This window comes from Lepidochelys kempii, chromosome 5 (genome assembly GCF_965140285.1).
Source record: "Lepidochelys kempii isolate rLepKem1 chromosome 5, rLepKem1.hap1, whole genome shotgun sequence".
Lineage (NCBI taxonomy): Eukaryota > Metazoa > Chordata > Testudines > Cheloniidae > Lepidochelys > Lepidochelys kempii.
The window spans coordinates 42,169,022-42,184,964 of record NC_136384.1 but is presented as its reverse complement, the minus strand read 5'-3'; the positions used below and the strand labels follow the sequence as shown (position 1 = coordinate 42,184,964).

The window sequence follows — 15,943 nt, the reverse complement described above, 5'->3', positions numbered from 1 at the left end:
AATCCAATATATGCTTTTGATTTATTGGGGGAAAATTAGAATATTGTTACATAAGGGAAGAGAATCAACTTAAATTTAATATTCAACAATTTCATACTTAAATCAATTAAACATTCTTTAATGAATAATTTGGAACAGGCTTTGTATCTTTTAGGTAAGCAATTCTTATGACATCAGTGTGCTCACCTTTCCTTGATTAACAATAGATAAAAATCAACCTGTTTTATGCATATTTTGAATCTCCTTCTCTTGATCTTCCAGCTTCTTATAAACAGATTAATGAGTACACCACATGAACCATATTTGACAATCAGTGATTCCTTCTGGCCACCTTATGTTGAACTGCTGCTGCGGTATGGAATTGCACTGAGACATGCAGAGGATCCAAGCAGAATACGCTTAGAAGCCTTTCATCAGTAAAGGCACCTTTGTGACTATTTAAAAAAGAAGAAATGTGTTGAATCAGTACTCATACTTTAAAAATATAGAGGTGTGGGTGTATGTGTGTATTTTTTATATATATATAATTTGATATTTTATCATAACTCTGGGTGTTAATCTTTTCTGCTTGGACAGTATTTTTTGACAAACCATACCTGTTTTAAGTGCAGTTACTTATGAAGCTTGTGACATGACAAAACTTTCTTTTAACTTCAAATGATGATAGCCATTCATCCCATTAGTTGTTGACTTTATGATGTGTGTTACTGTACTGTGAAATTGGGTAGTGCTTGTTCAGATGGCTTAGATAAGAGTCAAATTCAAGTTAAAGGACTATTGTATGTAGACAAAATAATTAAAGTAGTTTGTTTTTTGTTGATTAATTAAAAGAAATAATGCTTTGCATATGGCATGTTTGTTTTCTTATGCAACACTCCCTCAGGCTTTGTCTACACTAGCACTTTTGTTGGTCGGGTGTGTTAAAAAAACAAAAAAACACCAAAAAAACACCCCTGACTGACAAAAGTGCCGGAGTGAACTACCATCACTTGTTAGCTGTGGTTTAATTATGGGAGAGCTCTGTTCTGTTGGCATAGAGGAGCTACACAGGAGACGTTACAGTAGTGCAGCGGCACAGTTGTGCCACTGTAAGATCTGTAGTGTAGACAAAGCCGCTGTATGGCTCCAATCCTCTTACTTCCTTTTAACATTTATGCTACACTTCTGTGCTAGGCTTGAACTATCTCAGTTCAGTTTGTAGGTTTGAAGATTAGCAGTCTGAATGTTTTAAAAAATGGAGAAATAACTTTTCACATTTGTTGCATTCAGGATGCCTTATGACCAATGGCAGAAAACAGTGTTGGGTTTGAGATAAACATTCAAGAGAATCTATAGGTCTTCTTATGCTGAAAGAGTTGAAAGTTGCCCATCATGCAACTGTGGGTGGGTGGGAGGGTTGTGTGTGCGGGTGGTGGTGGTGGGCTGAGATGTACAGGAGGTCAAACTTGATTAGAGGTCCACAAATTGTGGGGCGCAAAGAAATGTTAAGGGGTGTGTGGTGGGCCTGGGCCAGCCCACATGGGAGGGCAGAGTCCGAGCCCTGCCCCCAACTCTGCTCTGGCACTGCCCCCAGCTCCTGGCACCACACCTGACCCAGTCCCCAGCCTTGGCTCCAGGCTGGGAACAGGGCCCCAGCCAGGGGCCGAGGCTGGGGGAGGGATCAGAGGTTGCAGTGGGGGCTGGCAGCTGGGCCCGCGACTACATGCTTAGCCACTGCTATCCTAAATTTTAGACGTCAATTAAATTAGCCTACAATAGCACTTCTAATTTAACAAGAGGGTAACAAGGTTGTGGGCCGCCTTAAAGGAATTACCAGGGTGTTATCAGGGGACTTGTCTCCGATCTGCAGAGGGCTCCCCAGGGCAAGCTAGTCTTGCTAACCCCTGAAAGGATACGGATAGAGTCTTCCACTCAAGGGGTGACACACACACAAGCAGAAATTCTTCAACAACATAAGAAATAAAAAAAATTAGTAAGTTTAATAAAGGAAGAAAAGATGCATAGGATTTAATAAAACCCAATCAAATTACATTTAAGAATTGTACAATAAAGCAACCCAGCAAGATAAGAGACAGACTGCATAAAATGTCTAACACATACCGAGAATACAGTAGTTCCAATGTAATAAGCATATAAAGATCCTGCATACACAAAGGCTTTAGTCTTAATGTTACAATCTAATACCATACTTAATACAATGCAGTATACGCAGGCTCTGTATGCACATCCAAGAAACCATTATGTCACAGATTTGAAAAAAAATTTACTTAACACTAACCTTAACATTTAACACTAACCATTTAGCATTTAATATTTAACATCCTGTGAGCACTGGCCAAGAGGTCACAGGATGAGTAGGGAAGATCTCATTCAGGAGTGGGCATCCAACTTTATTAACAGACACCCCCAAGCACTCTTTTAAAAAAAAATAATAATCATAAAATTAGACCTACACTCTCCCACCAAAATCCCTCTGACTCGTCTGAGGTCCTTCTGCTCTGTCTCAGTGGTGCCAGTGGTGGAGATGGTGGTTGCTGTTATTTCTGAAGTCACCGTGGCTGTGTGTTTCGGAACTGCTGGTGGTTGCCTTTACAGGTAGCTATCTTCCGGTGGCGTAGCATCCTTAAAGCTGCTGCCTTCTAGAAGGTTCGGTTGCTGCTGCTCCTCCAGGTAGCTGCTTGATTGAGCTACTAGGAAAGCCGCTGCCGTGGTAAACTTTCGAGTTCTGCTGCTTTTCCAGCCAGCTGCTTTTTCCGGAACTATCTGTCCTTCTCCTCAGGTAGCTTCTGTTCTTCCACAAAGCCTCAAACCCATTACATTCATGCTAGCTGTTGGCCTTATATTGTGGTTGCTTTCTCAAGGTCAGCTCATCTCTACCAATCAGTTTCTAGCTCTTCTAGCTCCTCCCCTGACGTCATCCTATTTTTAGATACAGAGCTCCTCCCCTATGATGCTATCTTTAGAAAGCTAAGCTTCTCCCTCTGGTGCCATCTTGGGTAGGGCTCCTCCCTCTGACCATCTTTAGCAAAGCAAAGCTCCTCCTTTTGAAGATGGAATTTTTCACTCTAAATTTAAACTACGTTATCGCCATCTCTGCCATTTTGGTCTGCTATGTTGGATTTTTCTAATTTAAACTATCATTAATTTCTACTTATTTAAAGCCTTAATCTTAGAACTAATTACTATTTTATGCAAATCAAAGTGTCCTGATACGGTCACCACCTTAATTATGTTAATTAGGAGAAGTAAGTTTTACGGTGTTTTTAAACCACCTCTGAGGTTTTTCTGCAAGCCTCTATAAATATGCTGCAAGGTATCTCAGAACATTCAAAGCAAAATCTCTCTTTACACCACTGCTGGCCCTCACTGCGGCCCAGCTGCAGCTCCGCTCCCGCCCCAGCCTCGGACCCCTCACCCTTGGAGCCACAGCCCCACTCCTGGCTAGCGCAGTAGAGGGGGCGTGGATAGGGGCAAGGAGGGGTGTGACCCTGAAAAGTTTGGGGACCATTGGGCTAAATGATCTAAGGACCCTTCTGGTCTGAAACTCTATGACTGATTTTTCTCCTAAAATGAGCCCCTTAATGCAGTGTACAACTTCTGTTAATAACACTGCACTTTATATTGTCTACACTTTTCACAATTAATTTAGCAAGGCTTGTAATACTTAATTTCTGTGTTTTTTGACAGTTTGTAATTTATATCTGGCACAGGGAATCCATTAATCCAGTGAGAAGTCTTCTGGATAACCATGCCTGTCTGATCCTAATTTTCTTAAGTGTACCCCTGATCACAGTCGTGCCTGAGTAGATATTAAATGACTTGCACAAGGTTACACAGGAAGCCTGTGGCTGATCTGGAATTGAAGCCTGAAGTTCCATGCCTGCAGGCCTGCAAAATGTGTAACATTGGGAGATATAACCTGCCTTTTGGTTAACCAGATTTCAGTTTATCAGGGTTTTTAGCACTATATGATATAACCTCCATGCTTTTTAAGTAATACAAAAAGTATTTTGCTGGCTTAGAGAAACAAACCACATGTCCCAATAATTATGGGAGGAAGCTAGAGAGGCTATGTTCATGGTTTGCTCCTGTAGCTTCTTAAATTACGATTGGAATGTTAGAGAATTGTATATGAAAATACCTGCAATCTATCTCCCTTGAATTTAGAGCTTTTTTTTTATGACTTGGACAGAACTGAATATAGTATTTCACATGTGTTGCCATCAATTTATACAATGGCATTAAAACTTCAGTATAGTTTTCTGTCCCATCCTTTATACATCCTAACAAACTATGGGAGATGGGAGACGGTTAGCACTACTGTGTATTGAGCCAAGGCTTTTGTTCATTTATCCTCAGGACTTTTTGTGAGTGATTGCAGTTAATTTAGAATTCACAAGGATCAATTTTCTCTCTGGTCCTTTTCAGCATAAGAGCAAGTACTAGGTGAACTGTTCAGATCACATGGAGTCAAGTGCCAGCAATAAGCAGTTGACACACAGCTCTACCTATCCTTCAAAATATACAGCCAAACCACTACCACCAACTTGGCCCAATGGGTGGGTGAGATCAGCTCCTGGATGAACAGCAGCTGGCTGCAGCTGAACCCAAGCAAGACCAAAGGTGATGCTGATGGGCAGAGAAAAGCATTTTGAATAGTCGTCCGCCTACTTTATATGTGCTAATTTTCATTTCTAGACAGTCATTACCATCAGCTGTACTGCCTTCATGCCTTATGTTCCCTATTATCATTCTTACTGAAAACTGAGGCAAAGTATTAATTTAGTTTTTGGACCATATATAGATTATCTGTACTCTTCTCATCTGCACTGCATAGTGGCTCCAACCTCATCCTTCCTTATTCTCTTTTTATTTATATAAATACAAAACCTCTTCTTATTTTAATTTCCTTGGCAAGAGCTAATTCAGCAATTCTCACTTTATTCCTACATTTTCCAACCTCCATGATTTAGGTTTCTTTGCTGATAAACCCCCTTTACTATTCCCTATAGGTTCTCTACTTACTCCTCATAAGATGTTTGAGTTAGTTATTCATCCAGTTGGGTCTGGAGTCTTTCCCTACCAGTTTTTTCCCCTTGCTTGGGATGCACATTTCAGATAGGTTTTTATATATATATATAGTTGATTTGACGATTGTAATAGCTCTTAAATCAATATCCAGGTCTGATGGTAGATCTTCATCACATATTTCTAATAGTTCACTTGTGCTTGGTCTGTTTTAAAACAGACTGAAAATGTTCTGCCCACCTTTTCCTTTGTTCTTCTGTACCAAGTGTCTTTCAATTTGCATCTTTAATAGGACCTCCAGTACTGCTAAAAGTTTTCCTGTTAGCTGATTGATTGTCTGATACAAAGTTGTAAGGTCACCTCTTTCGCTAGCATCTTCAGCCTTGTGACATTTTCTATCAACATATAGATAGATATAGCCTTTTTAGCTCACTTACTTATCTCTTTGCATGTCTTAGCATTCATGAGTTTTTGCTTTTCACTTTCCTTTTCCATTGGTCTAGATAATATAGTCCTGCCCTGAATGCAGGGGACTGGACTAGATGACCTCTCAAGGTCCCTTCCAATCTTATAATTCTATTTTGCTGCCCAAGTAAAATTGCTAATCCATACTTCCCATTTTTAGATTTTGATTGCTAACTATGTTGAATTCAAATAGCGGATGGAAACCTGGAACCAGTGGCTCTCTTATGCACACATTTTCATTTGGCTCCTTGAGATCCCAGATAGGTGCTCTTCTAATTGGGAGGGAAAGTTAGAGATCCTCACTGCAGTATAATGGAGTCTTTATTATGAGTCTTCAAGTTAATTGATTTCCAGTTACTACTTTTCACTAGTTACTTTGTGCAGTTGAAGGCCTAGATGAACAACAAAATTTTGTGTCTTAGAACACATGTGGAGATTAGCATTTACAAAAGTGTTATCTGACAATCAGTTAACTGGAGTTACAACATAAGCAAACACATGCATCCGACGAAGTGGGTATTCACCCATGAAAGCTTATGCTCCAATACGTCTGTTAGTCTATAAGGTGCCACAGGACTCTTTGCCAACATAAGCAAAAACTCTAGATAAACTTTTACAGTGTTATGCCGGTCCATGTCCTTCACTTGCATTACACCTCTCTCTCTGGTCCTTCTATATCCTGCTTTTAGATCTTCTCTTGGGTCCTCCCCAGCTTTATTTATGAGATAGCCCTATTCCAGATCTGGTCTCTACTTTATGAGTAAGACTGCAGATTTTTTTGTGGTATCTTTATCAAAAATCACATAGTCATGTAAGTTAGGTAAAAGTAACCAGTTTAGTGATGGCCCTCATGATTTTTTTATTAAAAAATGTCCTGACAAATGAGGCAGCACCAACCAACCGTAGCAACACCATCTGCCCTGCACTGCAACCTTAATCCCAACCTGGTGTAGAGGGGAGGCCTGGCAGTGGGATTGGTCTGGGCGGAGCTGGAGTGTGAGCCTACCCTCCTTGTGCTCACCCCAGGCACCAGCGGCTACTGGACTGGGTCCCAGGGTTGAGAGGGAGCCCACCCTGCACTCACTTCAGGCCTGAGCATTGGCAGCACCTATGTACTGTGGGGCTGTGCCTGGCTGTACACTTTGAGTGGTGACCTGGGGTGCCAAGTCTCGGCACCACTCAGGTTTGGTCTGCCTCCTTGTCCCCTGTCATGATGGAGGGTCAGTTGACAAAACCAGAGCAGCATAGACTCTGTGTCTGGTCACAAAGCCAGAATGAGGAACCGGGCCCAGCCCTGCAGGACACAGGAGTTGCTGCTGTGGGGTGAGTCACCCAGACACAACAAACAGTCATGGACAAATGTGAAATTCATGCTAGCTGTGCCTTTTTTCCCCAAACTGGGACAAACCTGCAGCTCAAATCATGATGAAATGTTGCTACTTATTATTGCCAGGCTCATCTTCCCAGTATACTTTGCAGCAACCTGCAGTTCCCAGAATTTTTCTGAGAACTACATCTCTCAGAATTAACTTGCTCAACCCGGAGTCAGCATGCCTTGTTACAGAGAAACTGTTGGATGAGGAGTTGTCCATGTAAGCAATCACCATGACTTAATCTAGACCCTTCTGAGGAAGCAACTCTTCAAGGGAAAAGGGGCTGCAGAACTTCTTCCTTCAATGGCAAATAATCCGAAAGATATGTGGAAAATAATTCAGAGGCATCATGCTATAGAGTTCAAGAAAATGCTTAGGCCTTTCAAACCTTCAGACACCCCAGAGAAGCAGGCTGTATTCCAAGAAGCAATCTCACATCTTTTCCACACATCCTCCAATTTCCCATATATCTGAAGTAATAAGATTCAAACTGAAAAAGCCTCTGCTGTTCTGGTACTCTCTGTTGGTAAAGGGGAGCTTTAGTTTTTGGGATTCATTCAAATGACAGAAAGAAAACCACTGTAGCTACCGAACCACAGATTTGCCAACTGTGGCACAACTAACAGTGAGAGTTTGGAAATAGAAAGGAAGAAGTTAAAATCAAATGGCTATTGCAAAAATTTAACTGTCTATTGGCATCCAGTAGAAAATGAACAACGAATAGTATAAAATGGGATCGGAACAAGTTCAATAAGGTTCAAAGAAAAGAACATCCATACTTCAACAGAAGTTCAAAAACATTCTGGAGATCTTACAGAGTGGCCTCTGTAAGACTGGGGTAAAAGTGAGTGCCCTAAGAAAGCACGTCAGCAATAGCCCAGCATAGTAGGAAGGTCTAGCCCAGCAGTTATCTACTTGCATTCCAGTGTAACCAGGTTCCTCATCTGTCATCCCAGTTATCTGATTCTATTCATGTAATCTGTTGAGTACTCCAAGCACTAAGCCATCTTATACTTGAGCTCTTGAATACACTCTCCATGGTACTTCCTCTTCCTCAAAGTTTCAGGTATCACATCCATCCAGAAAAATTCCTGAGTTTGGAAACCTTCCAATCAAACCATATTATACCTTTCACCAGAACAAAACTTGGCCTTAAAACAGAGCCAGAATTTATCCTGAAGGTTAGTCCCTTTTTTTCCCCAACAGATCTCAAAATATTTCTCTACCCTTCTTCTGCCTAATCCCCAAGAACCCTTAATATGCCAATAGCAGTGAATATTTGTTAGGGAACTCCACATGATAATATAATGCAACACCACCTTCATTTTCTACCACCATAGTCAACTGGCTTTCTCTGTGTTCATTGCTGACAATAGCCATTAGCTGGGCAGCACTTTTAGGCTATATCTACACTGCAATTACACACCTGCTGCTGGCCCATGCCAGCTGACTTAGGCTCATGAGGTTCGGGCTCATGGGGCTGTTCAATTGTGGTGTAGACGTTTGGGCTCAGGCTGCAGCCCAGGTTCTGGGACCCTCCCACCTTGCAGAGTCCTAGAGCTCTAGCTCCAGTCCAAGTCAATATGTCTACACACCACAGTTAAACCACCCCATGAGCCCAAATCAGCTGGCATGGGCCAGCTGTAGGTTTTTAATGGCAGTGTAGATATAACCTTAAAGGCCAGAATAGGTACCATTTTTCTCTTGGACTGCCTCTCTCAAAAGGTCAGAAGTTTGTCTTCTTCAAGAATGTACCACAGTGACTTTACCTGAAATCAAAGGTTCAAATGATTTAACTAAAAATCAGACGTATTCGTAATAGAGAGAAAATCATATTAATGGAAACTGTCGGAACATATGGATACCACAAGGCTTTTTTTTGGTAGTGGCTCCTTCAGTCTCCAAATAATAGCCCTATATTCCTGTCTGCTAGATATAAATAATTGATCTGAATTCCCCATATCTCATTTACACACATCCTATCTATGGCCCCACAAAGTTGTGGGACCTTCTCAACCTCCTCCTGGTGCTGGCCAAGATTATCATCCTCCAATCCAGGAGAAGGAAACTCAATAAAAAAGTCCTGTGACTGTGGGGCCTACTTCCATTCCCTTATTGTCTCACATCACCAGGTAGACTTCCTTTGGTTGGTGTCCACTGATTCGACTCCTTTGCAGAACAGTAGACACTATCTGGGATTCTCTTCTCAGTGTTCCCATCCGAGTCCCTTGTTCTAAATCTATGATCCTCACCCCTGTTCCTGTTTTCTCATTTTTGTACCCCTGGTTGTCTTCTGGACTCTGTCTCCTCTCTCTTTCCCCTCTCCCCCTCCCACATACACACATCCACCAAATGTGAGAGGGCAGGCCTTCATTCTGGGTGGGTTTTCATCCACCATCCCAGGATTCAACTCGGCTGTCCCACCCTATTTAAATATAGTTCTCTATAGTAAAATAAACTTAGTTAAAATACAAAGTTCTGTTCAAAATGAGGTTAAAAAATTCTTATATTTACTAATAGAATTGGTCTTAGACTTCTACTGATGAGTTTATATAATGCACGGTTGAGATAAAGCTGCTGTTGGCAAGTTAATGCCGCTTTTGGTAACTTGCAGTGTCTTGACTTTAGCAAGATATATCTTGTTTACAGATTATCTCACTCTTATAATGCTACCTATATTTCCTCAGGCCATCCCTTCAATTGTACTATTTCCATCTCTTCTGCATGGTACCAAGTTTTCTCTTAATTTGTTATGAAATCATACCAGTAAATGGTTTTGGCTAATTGTTTGACATTTGAAGTTGGATTTTTAGCAAGTTGCTACAGTTTTCATTTTGGCTGCAAATCAGGGAAGCGTGTGGCTCTTGGGGGGCTGATTGTCATCAAAGTTTCTAGCAGATACCTGAACAAGCTATTTGCTTGTTTTCTTGAGAGAGGACGAGTGGTGGTAATGAAGCAGTATGATGGCTGTTGAGCCTCAATATTGTGATGCAGTCATAAGCCTAGAAAAATGTCAATTTGCCTTATGTTCCAGTACACATTGCAGCAGTTCAATAGAGTAACAGTAACTTCTTCAAAAATCTGTTTACCTTACCTTTAAAAACAGGTTCTCTAAAGTCCATTAAATCCTAGATAAAATATAGTATTGGAGGCATGCATTAAATTTGCACCTGTTCACATTGAGTCTCTGCTGCACCCTCTACTGGCCCTCTTTAGACTGAAGACACCCAATTAATCATCTCAGGCATTGGCACCCTAACAGCAGGATTGTCTGGCTATGTAGACTCCCTCCTCAGGCCCTACGCTACCAGCACTCCTAGCTATCTTCAAGACACCACTGCCTTCTTGAGGAAACTACAATCCATCAGTGATCTTCCAGAAAACACCATCCTGGCCTCTATGGATGTAGAAGCCCTCTACACCAACATTCCACACAAAGATGGGCTACAAGCCGTCAGGAACAGTATCCCCGATAATGTCACGGCAAACCTGGTGGCTGACCTTTGTGACTTTGTCCTCACCCACAACTGTTTCACGTTTGGGGACAATATATACCTTCAAGTCAATGGCACTGCTATGGGTACTGCATGGCCCCACAGTATGCCATCATTTTTATGGCTGACTTAGAACAACGCTTCCTTAGCTCTCGTCCCCTAATATCTCTATCTACTTGCACTATATTGAGGACATCTTCATCATCTGGACCTATGGAAAAGAAGCCCTTGAGGAATTCCACCATGATTTCAACAATTTCCATCCCACCATCAACCTCAGCCTAGACCAATCCACACAAGAGATCCACTTCCTGGACACTATGGTGTTAATAAGCGATGGTCACATAAACACCACCCTATACGGGAAACCTACTGACCGCTATACTTACCTACATGCCTCCAGCTTTCATCCAGTCCACACCACACGATCCATTGTCTACAGCCAAGCTGTACGATACAACAGCATTTGCTCCAACCCCTCAGACAGACACAAACACCTACAAGATCTCTCTCAAGCATTCTTAAAACTACAATACCCACCTGCTGAAGTGAAAAAACAGATTGACAGAGCCAGAAGAGTACCCAGAAGTCACCAACTACAGGACAGACCCAACAAAGAAAATAACAGAATGCCACTAGCAGTCACCTTCAGCCCCCAACTAAAATCTCTCCAGCGCGTCATCAAAGATTTACAACCTATCCTGAAAAATGATCCCTCACTCTCACAGATCTTGGGAGACAGGCCAGTCCTCACTTACAGACAGCCCCCCAACCTGAAGCAAATACTCTCCACACACCACACAACAGAAACACTAACCCAGGAACCTATCCTTGCAACAAAGCCTGATGCCAACTCTGTGCACATATTTATTCAAGTGACACCATCATAGGACCTAATCACATTAGCCACACCATCAGAGGCTCGTTCACCTGCGCATCTACCAATGTGATATATGCCATATGCAAACTAGATACCATTAACTTGGATTTGAATAGAGACTGGGAGTGGGTCATTACACATATTGAATCTATTTCGCTATGTTAAGTATCCTCACACCTTCTTGTCAACTGTCTAACTGGGCCATTTTGATTATCACTACAAAAGTTTTTTTCTCCTGCTGATAATAGGTCATCTTAATTAATTAGCCTCTTACAGTTTGTATGGCAACTTCCTCATTCTCTCTCTCTCTCTGTGTGTGTGTGTGTATGTGTGTATATATATACCTATCATATAGATCATAGAATATCAGGGTTGGAAGGGACTCAGGAGGTCATCTAGTCCAACCCCCTGCTCAAAGCAGGATCAATCCCCAACTAAATCATCCCAGCCAGGGCTTTGTCAAGCCTGACCTTAAAAACTTCTAAGGAAGGAGATTCTACCACCTCCCTAGGTAACGCATTCCAGTGTTTCACCACCCTCCTAGTGAAGAAGTTTTTCCTAATATCCAACCTAAACCTCCCCCACTGCAACTTGAGACCATTACTCCTTGTCCTGTCCTCTTCTACCACTGAGAATAGTCTAGAACCATCCTCTCTAGAACCACCTCTCAGGTAGTTGAAAGCAGCTATCAAATCCCCTCTCATTCTTCTCTTCTGCAGACTAAACAATCCCAGTTCCCTCAGCCTCTCCTCATAAGTCATGTGTTCCAGACCCCTAATCATTTTTGTTGCCCTTCGCTGGACTCTCCAATTTATCCACATCCTTCTTGTAGTGCGGGGCCCAAAACTGGACACAGTACTCCAGATGAGGCCTCACCAATGTCGAATAGAGGAGAACGATCACATCCCTCGATCTGCTCGCTATGCCCCTACTTATACATCCCAAAATGCCATTGGCCTTCTTGGCAACAAGGGCACACTGCTGACTCATATCCAGCTTCTTGTCCACTCTCACCCCTAGGTCCTTTTCCGCAGAACTGCTGCCTAGCCATTCAGTCCCTAGTCTATAGCTGTGCATTGGGTTCTTCCGTCCTAAGTGCACAGATCTTCTATATGTTCCATTCTATACATCCGATGAAGTGAGCTGTAGCCCACAAAAGCTTATGCTCTAATAAATTTGTTAGTCTCTAAGGTGCCACAAGTACTCCTGTTCTTTTTGCTGATACAGACTAATATGGCTGCTACTCTGAAACCTGAAAGAGAGCAGTGATTATGATTCTTTTTTTTGCCTTTTTGCTGTCTAACCCATAACTATAAAAGAAAAAAACAAAAAACAAAACCTGATCAGATCATCTTTTTCTGGTTCCCAAAGGTAAAATTACAGTGAGCCTCTTTTTTTTTTTTTCTTCGAATATTCTTGGGCAACACTAACACTGTCTTAGTTCAAATTGTTTCCAGGTTAAACAATGAACATTCCAAGGCACCTCGGCAGTGCCGAACTACCCATAATTATAATCAGCCATAGTTACAAAAACTTCTTTGTTCTGCAGAAGTTTAAAATTCTGTACTTTACAAAGTTTATTATGTCAAATGAAACTTAATCTTGCCTTCTCTTTTTGGCAAAAAATTCTGTTTGCAGGTGCTTCCAAATGAGCTTTTGGGTTATAGTGAGCCGTGAGCCAAGACAAATGTAATTTTGATGGTATTTCTATTGTAACTGTAATTTAGGACTCATTTACATGAATAGCTAGAGGCTGTTTCAGGCAGACATACTTAAAATACAAATTACCCTGGATTAATATTGTATACTTGGTAAATACATGTGGTAATTGCAGTCCTTTACTATTTATAATAAATCATTTCCTCATCAATCAGTTGCTCAAGTTTCCCCAGTGTTATGAAGTGCTTTTTTCTGCTAAAGGAAACACTGGAGATTTCTGATTGGCAAAGAGTTAAGTTGTTGTTCTTGTTGAAATGATCTTCCAGAGGTGTCTTTCCCAGAATTCTAAATTAACTGCAAAAAATCCAAACTCAGAAAAATAATCCCGTTATTCAAAATACATTGGTACATATCAGAGTACATCTTTCCTGTGTCTTATTCCTTTAATAGGACCAGAACTGCTCAGTTTTCCTCTGTGGATTTTGCACCTTATGCAAAGCTCCTAAGAGTAAATTATTATACCATTGAATATACCCAAACAGCAGTATTAACTTATAAAATCTGTGTGTGTGTGTAACCTGGTGCACTGACGTCCCGCTTCCCACGTCTAATTTAAAAGTGGAACATCATTTTATTTTAACATTTTCTCTCAATGTAGCTGTTATGTCTCTTTTATTAATATGGAGGGTTTTATTTCGTGACAAGCCTTCACAGATTCTTAAAATTTAATATTTGATTACGTCCAGGAGCATGTTGGTTATAGTTCTGCAACACTGAAATGAGCCTTAAGAATAATGACTTTGCTGTAGTTAAGAGAAGAACCCAAAGGCTAAAGTAACCATGAATAAAGTTGCTTAATAAAAAGGGAGCAGAACTGTTTCCTCATAAAAAAGTGAAGCTGTTCAAGTGAGCTGAATTTAGAATTAAATAACATGTTTCGAATGGTCCTCCCACCTATATGTATAGTAATGTTAATGTATGTGTATTCTGAATAAATATATAGCAAAACTTTTTTTTTCCACATGCAATGCTTAGTTCTTTTTCTTTATCATATCCAAAAGCTTTTCAAGATAGGGAATTTGTTTTACTGGATGTTTGTCTCACACATTAATAGTGTTAGTTAAGTGCTTTTTAACAATAATGACATTTATTTTACTACCCACAATTTTTATAGTTAGGAACTTTTAAAAAGAAAACCATATTCTGCTGTCAGTCACACCAGGTATACAGGAAGTAACTCAATTGAAATCAGTAGCACTATGTCATATTTACACTGAGAGCAGAATTAGACCTGCTATCTTTTAAAATATACTTACTGTAGGTATATTAATGTGTTGGAAACACTCAGATTTGGAGAGTAATTATAGTTGCTGTAAAAGTCATGAAACCGGGAGACAATGTGTCCTGCAATTAAAGCTTATGAGAAATTAAACCAGTAAGTAGTTTCCCAGACACCTCCAACCCCACTGAGTAATTCCTGATTGTGAGCAGGAGCTTGGTTTTTGATGTTTTTTGCATATAAAGGCTGAGGCTGCACAGTCAATACATTCTTTGACAGAGTGCAAGTTTGACAAAAATAGTGTAACCTGATCAAAGTCCCTTATATATGACAGGAATCTGGCAGCATTTGCAAATAGCCTGTTATTTGTGAAGATCTAATACTGAAAGGCTGGCAAAAGTATAAAAAATAATAGTGTAACTGCATGCGTCAGGGTCTCAGCAGAATTCTGTTAAGAAGAACATGAGTTCTTATGTAACTTTTCTTCTTCAAATAGGGCTGCTGTGAGAAGTAGCAACGGCTGAATTTAAAAAAATGTTTGAGAGTCTCTTGACTCCTAACTTTGAGATGATTAACTCAGAAAGAAAGCTCTCACATATGGGTTACAGTTCAGTAACACTGAAACTAACCTTGAGAATAACAACTCTGTCTTGACGGAATTAGTCAAACAGTGACTGTTCTACATCAAGAAAAGTATAGTTGCTGCAGTGTTCAAATTTTATAATGGAACACAGATACTTTATGGAATACTACATTTGTTTTTCCATTATGAATTAATCACAAGGAAAATAAGTTTTTAAGGATGCCAACTGTCATTTAAATCAAATTAGACTGGGGGACGGTGGGCAGAATCACTATGTGAATGATAATAGAATTGGAAATGAGAAGTCTTTACACAATGCCAAATACATTAAGAGATCATCTAACTCTAGCTAGATCTTGATTAGACAGAAACCTCTATCTTAAATCTAGAGGGAACTAATTAGTGGACCAAATTTATTTCTGGTATTCTTCCATTACACCAGGGACATACACCTCGATGGACTTACACCAGATATGAAATTGGCCCATTGTATCAAATGCAGTAGGAATGTCTACAAGTAATAGTACAAAAGAAGCATTGTTGTTAGTTTAACTAACTTGTCTTTGCAATGTTTATCAAAGCTGTTTTCAGGCTGATATTGGTCATGAATCCAAATCTGCAAGGTGGTCAGAGTGTAGTTAGTTCTGTGAGTGAAAACAGATGCACACTGCCAACTTTAAAAAAGTTCCAAACAAGAAGAGAGCTTTAAAGAGATAGTTGGACAAACCCAAGAAGTCCATGTGTTTATGGTTTTTAAACATTTAAATTGTAGCAGCAGTTCTAACCCACTTAATTTAAGAGGCCAAATGATTAATATGATATTAATATGTAGTTTCAAAATAAATATGCAAGTTTATAACTCAGTGTCTTGTGTCAGAAAGGATTATTGTTTACATGAAACAACCTTATCAGATATGGTAGTGTGAAGTTTACCAAATTATTAGCACATGATACACTATTTAAAGCTATACACTATTTAATACAAATATCTGTATTTCACTGCCTAGTTGTTTGTTAACTACAAACAAATCTCACAAGCAGAATGTATGGACTATTTTGATATCCTAATTAGGATGTTACTCTCAGTTATGGCAATGCTTTATTTCAGAGAATTTCACCTCTGGTTTTTGATAGGTAGAAAAATCCTTTGTGTAAACCCACAGTGTTTTAAATGTCATGCTT

The 15,943-nt window shown here is 40.2% G+C and overlaps 1 protein-coding gene across 4 annotated transcripts in view; it reads left to right on the top strand.

Moving 5' to 3' along the window:
• The window catches only part of CENPK (centromere protein K), a 51,851-nt gene extending 51,050 nt beyond the window's left edge, over positions 1-801 (top strand). For all 4 annotated transcript variants that reach the window (XM_073344077.2, XM_073344078.1, XM_073344079.1 and 1 more), the window contains one exon: positions 262-801. In XM_073344077.2, coding sequence (XP_073200178.1) covers positions 262-420 — 159 coding nt within the window. In that variant the 3' untranslated portion in view covers positions 421-801. The remainder of the gene's footprint in view (positions 1-261) is intronic.
• Positions 802-15,943: the final 15,142 nt, after the last annotated feature.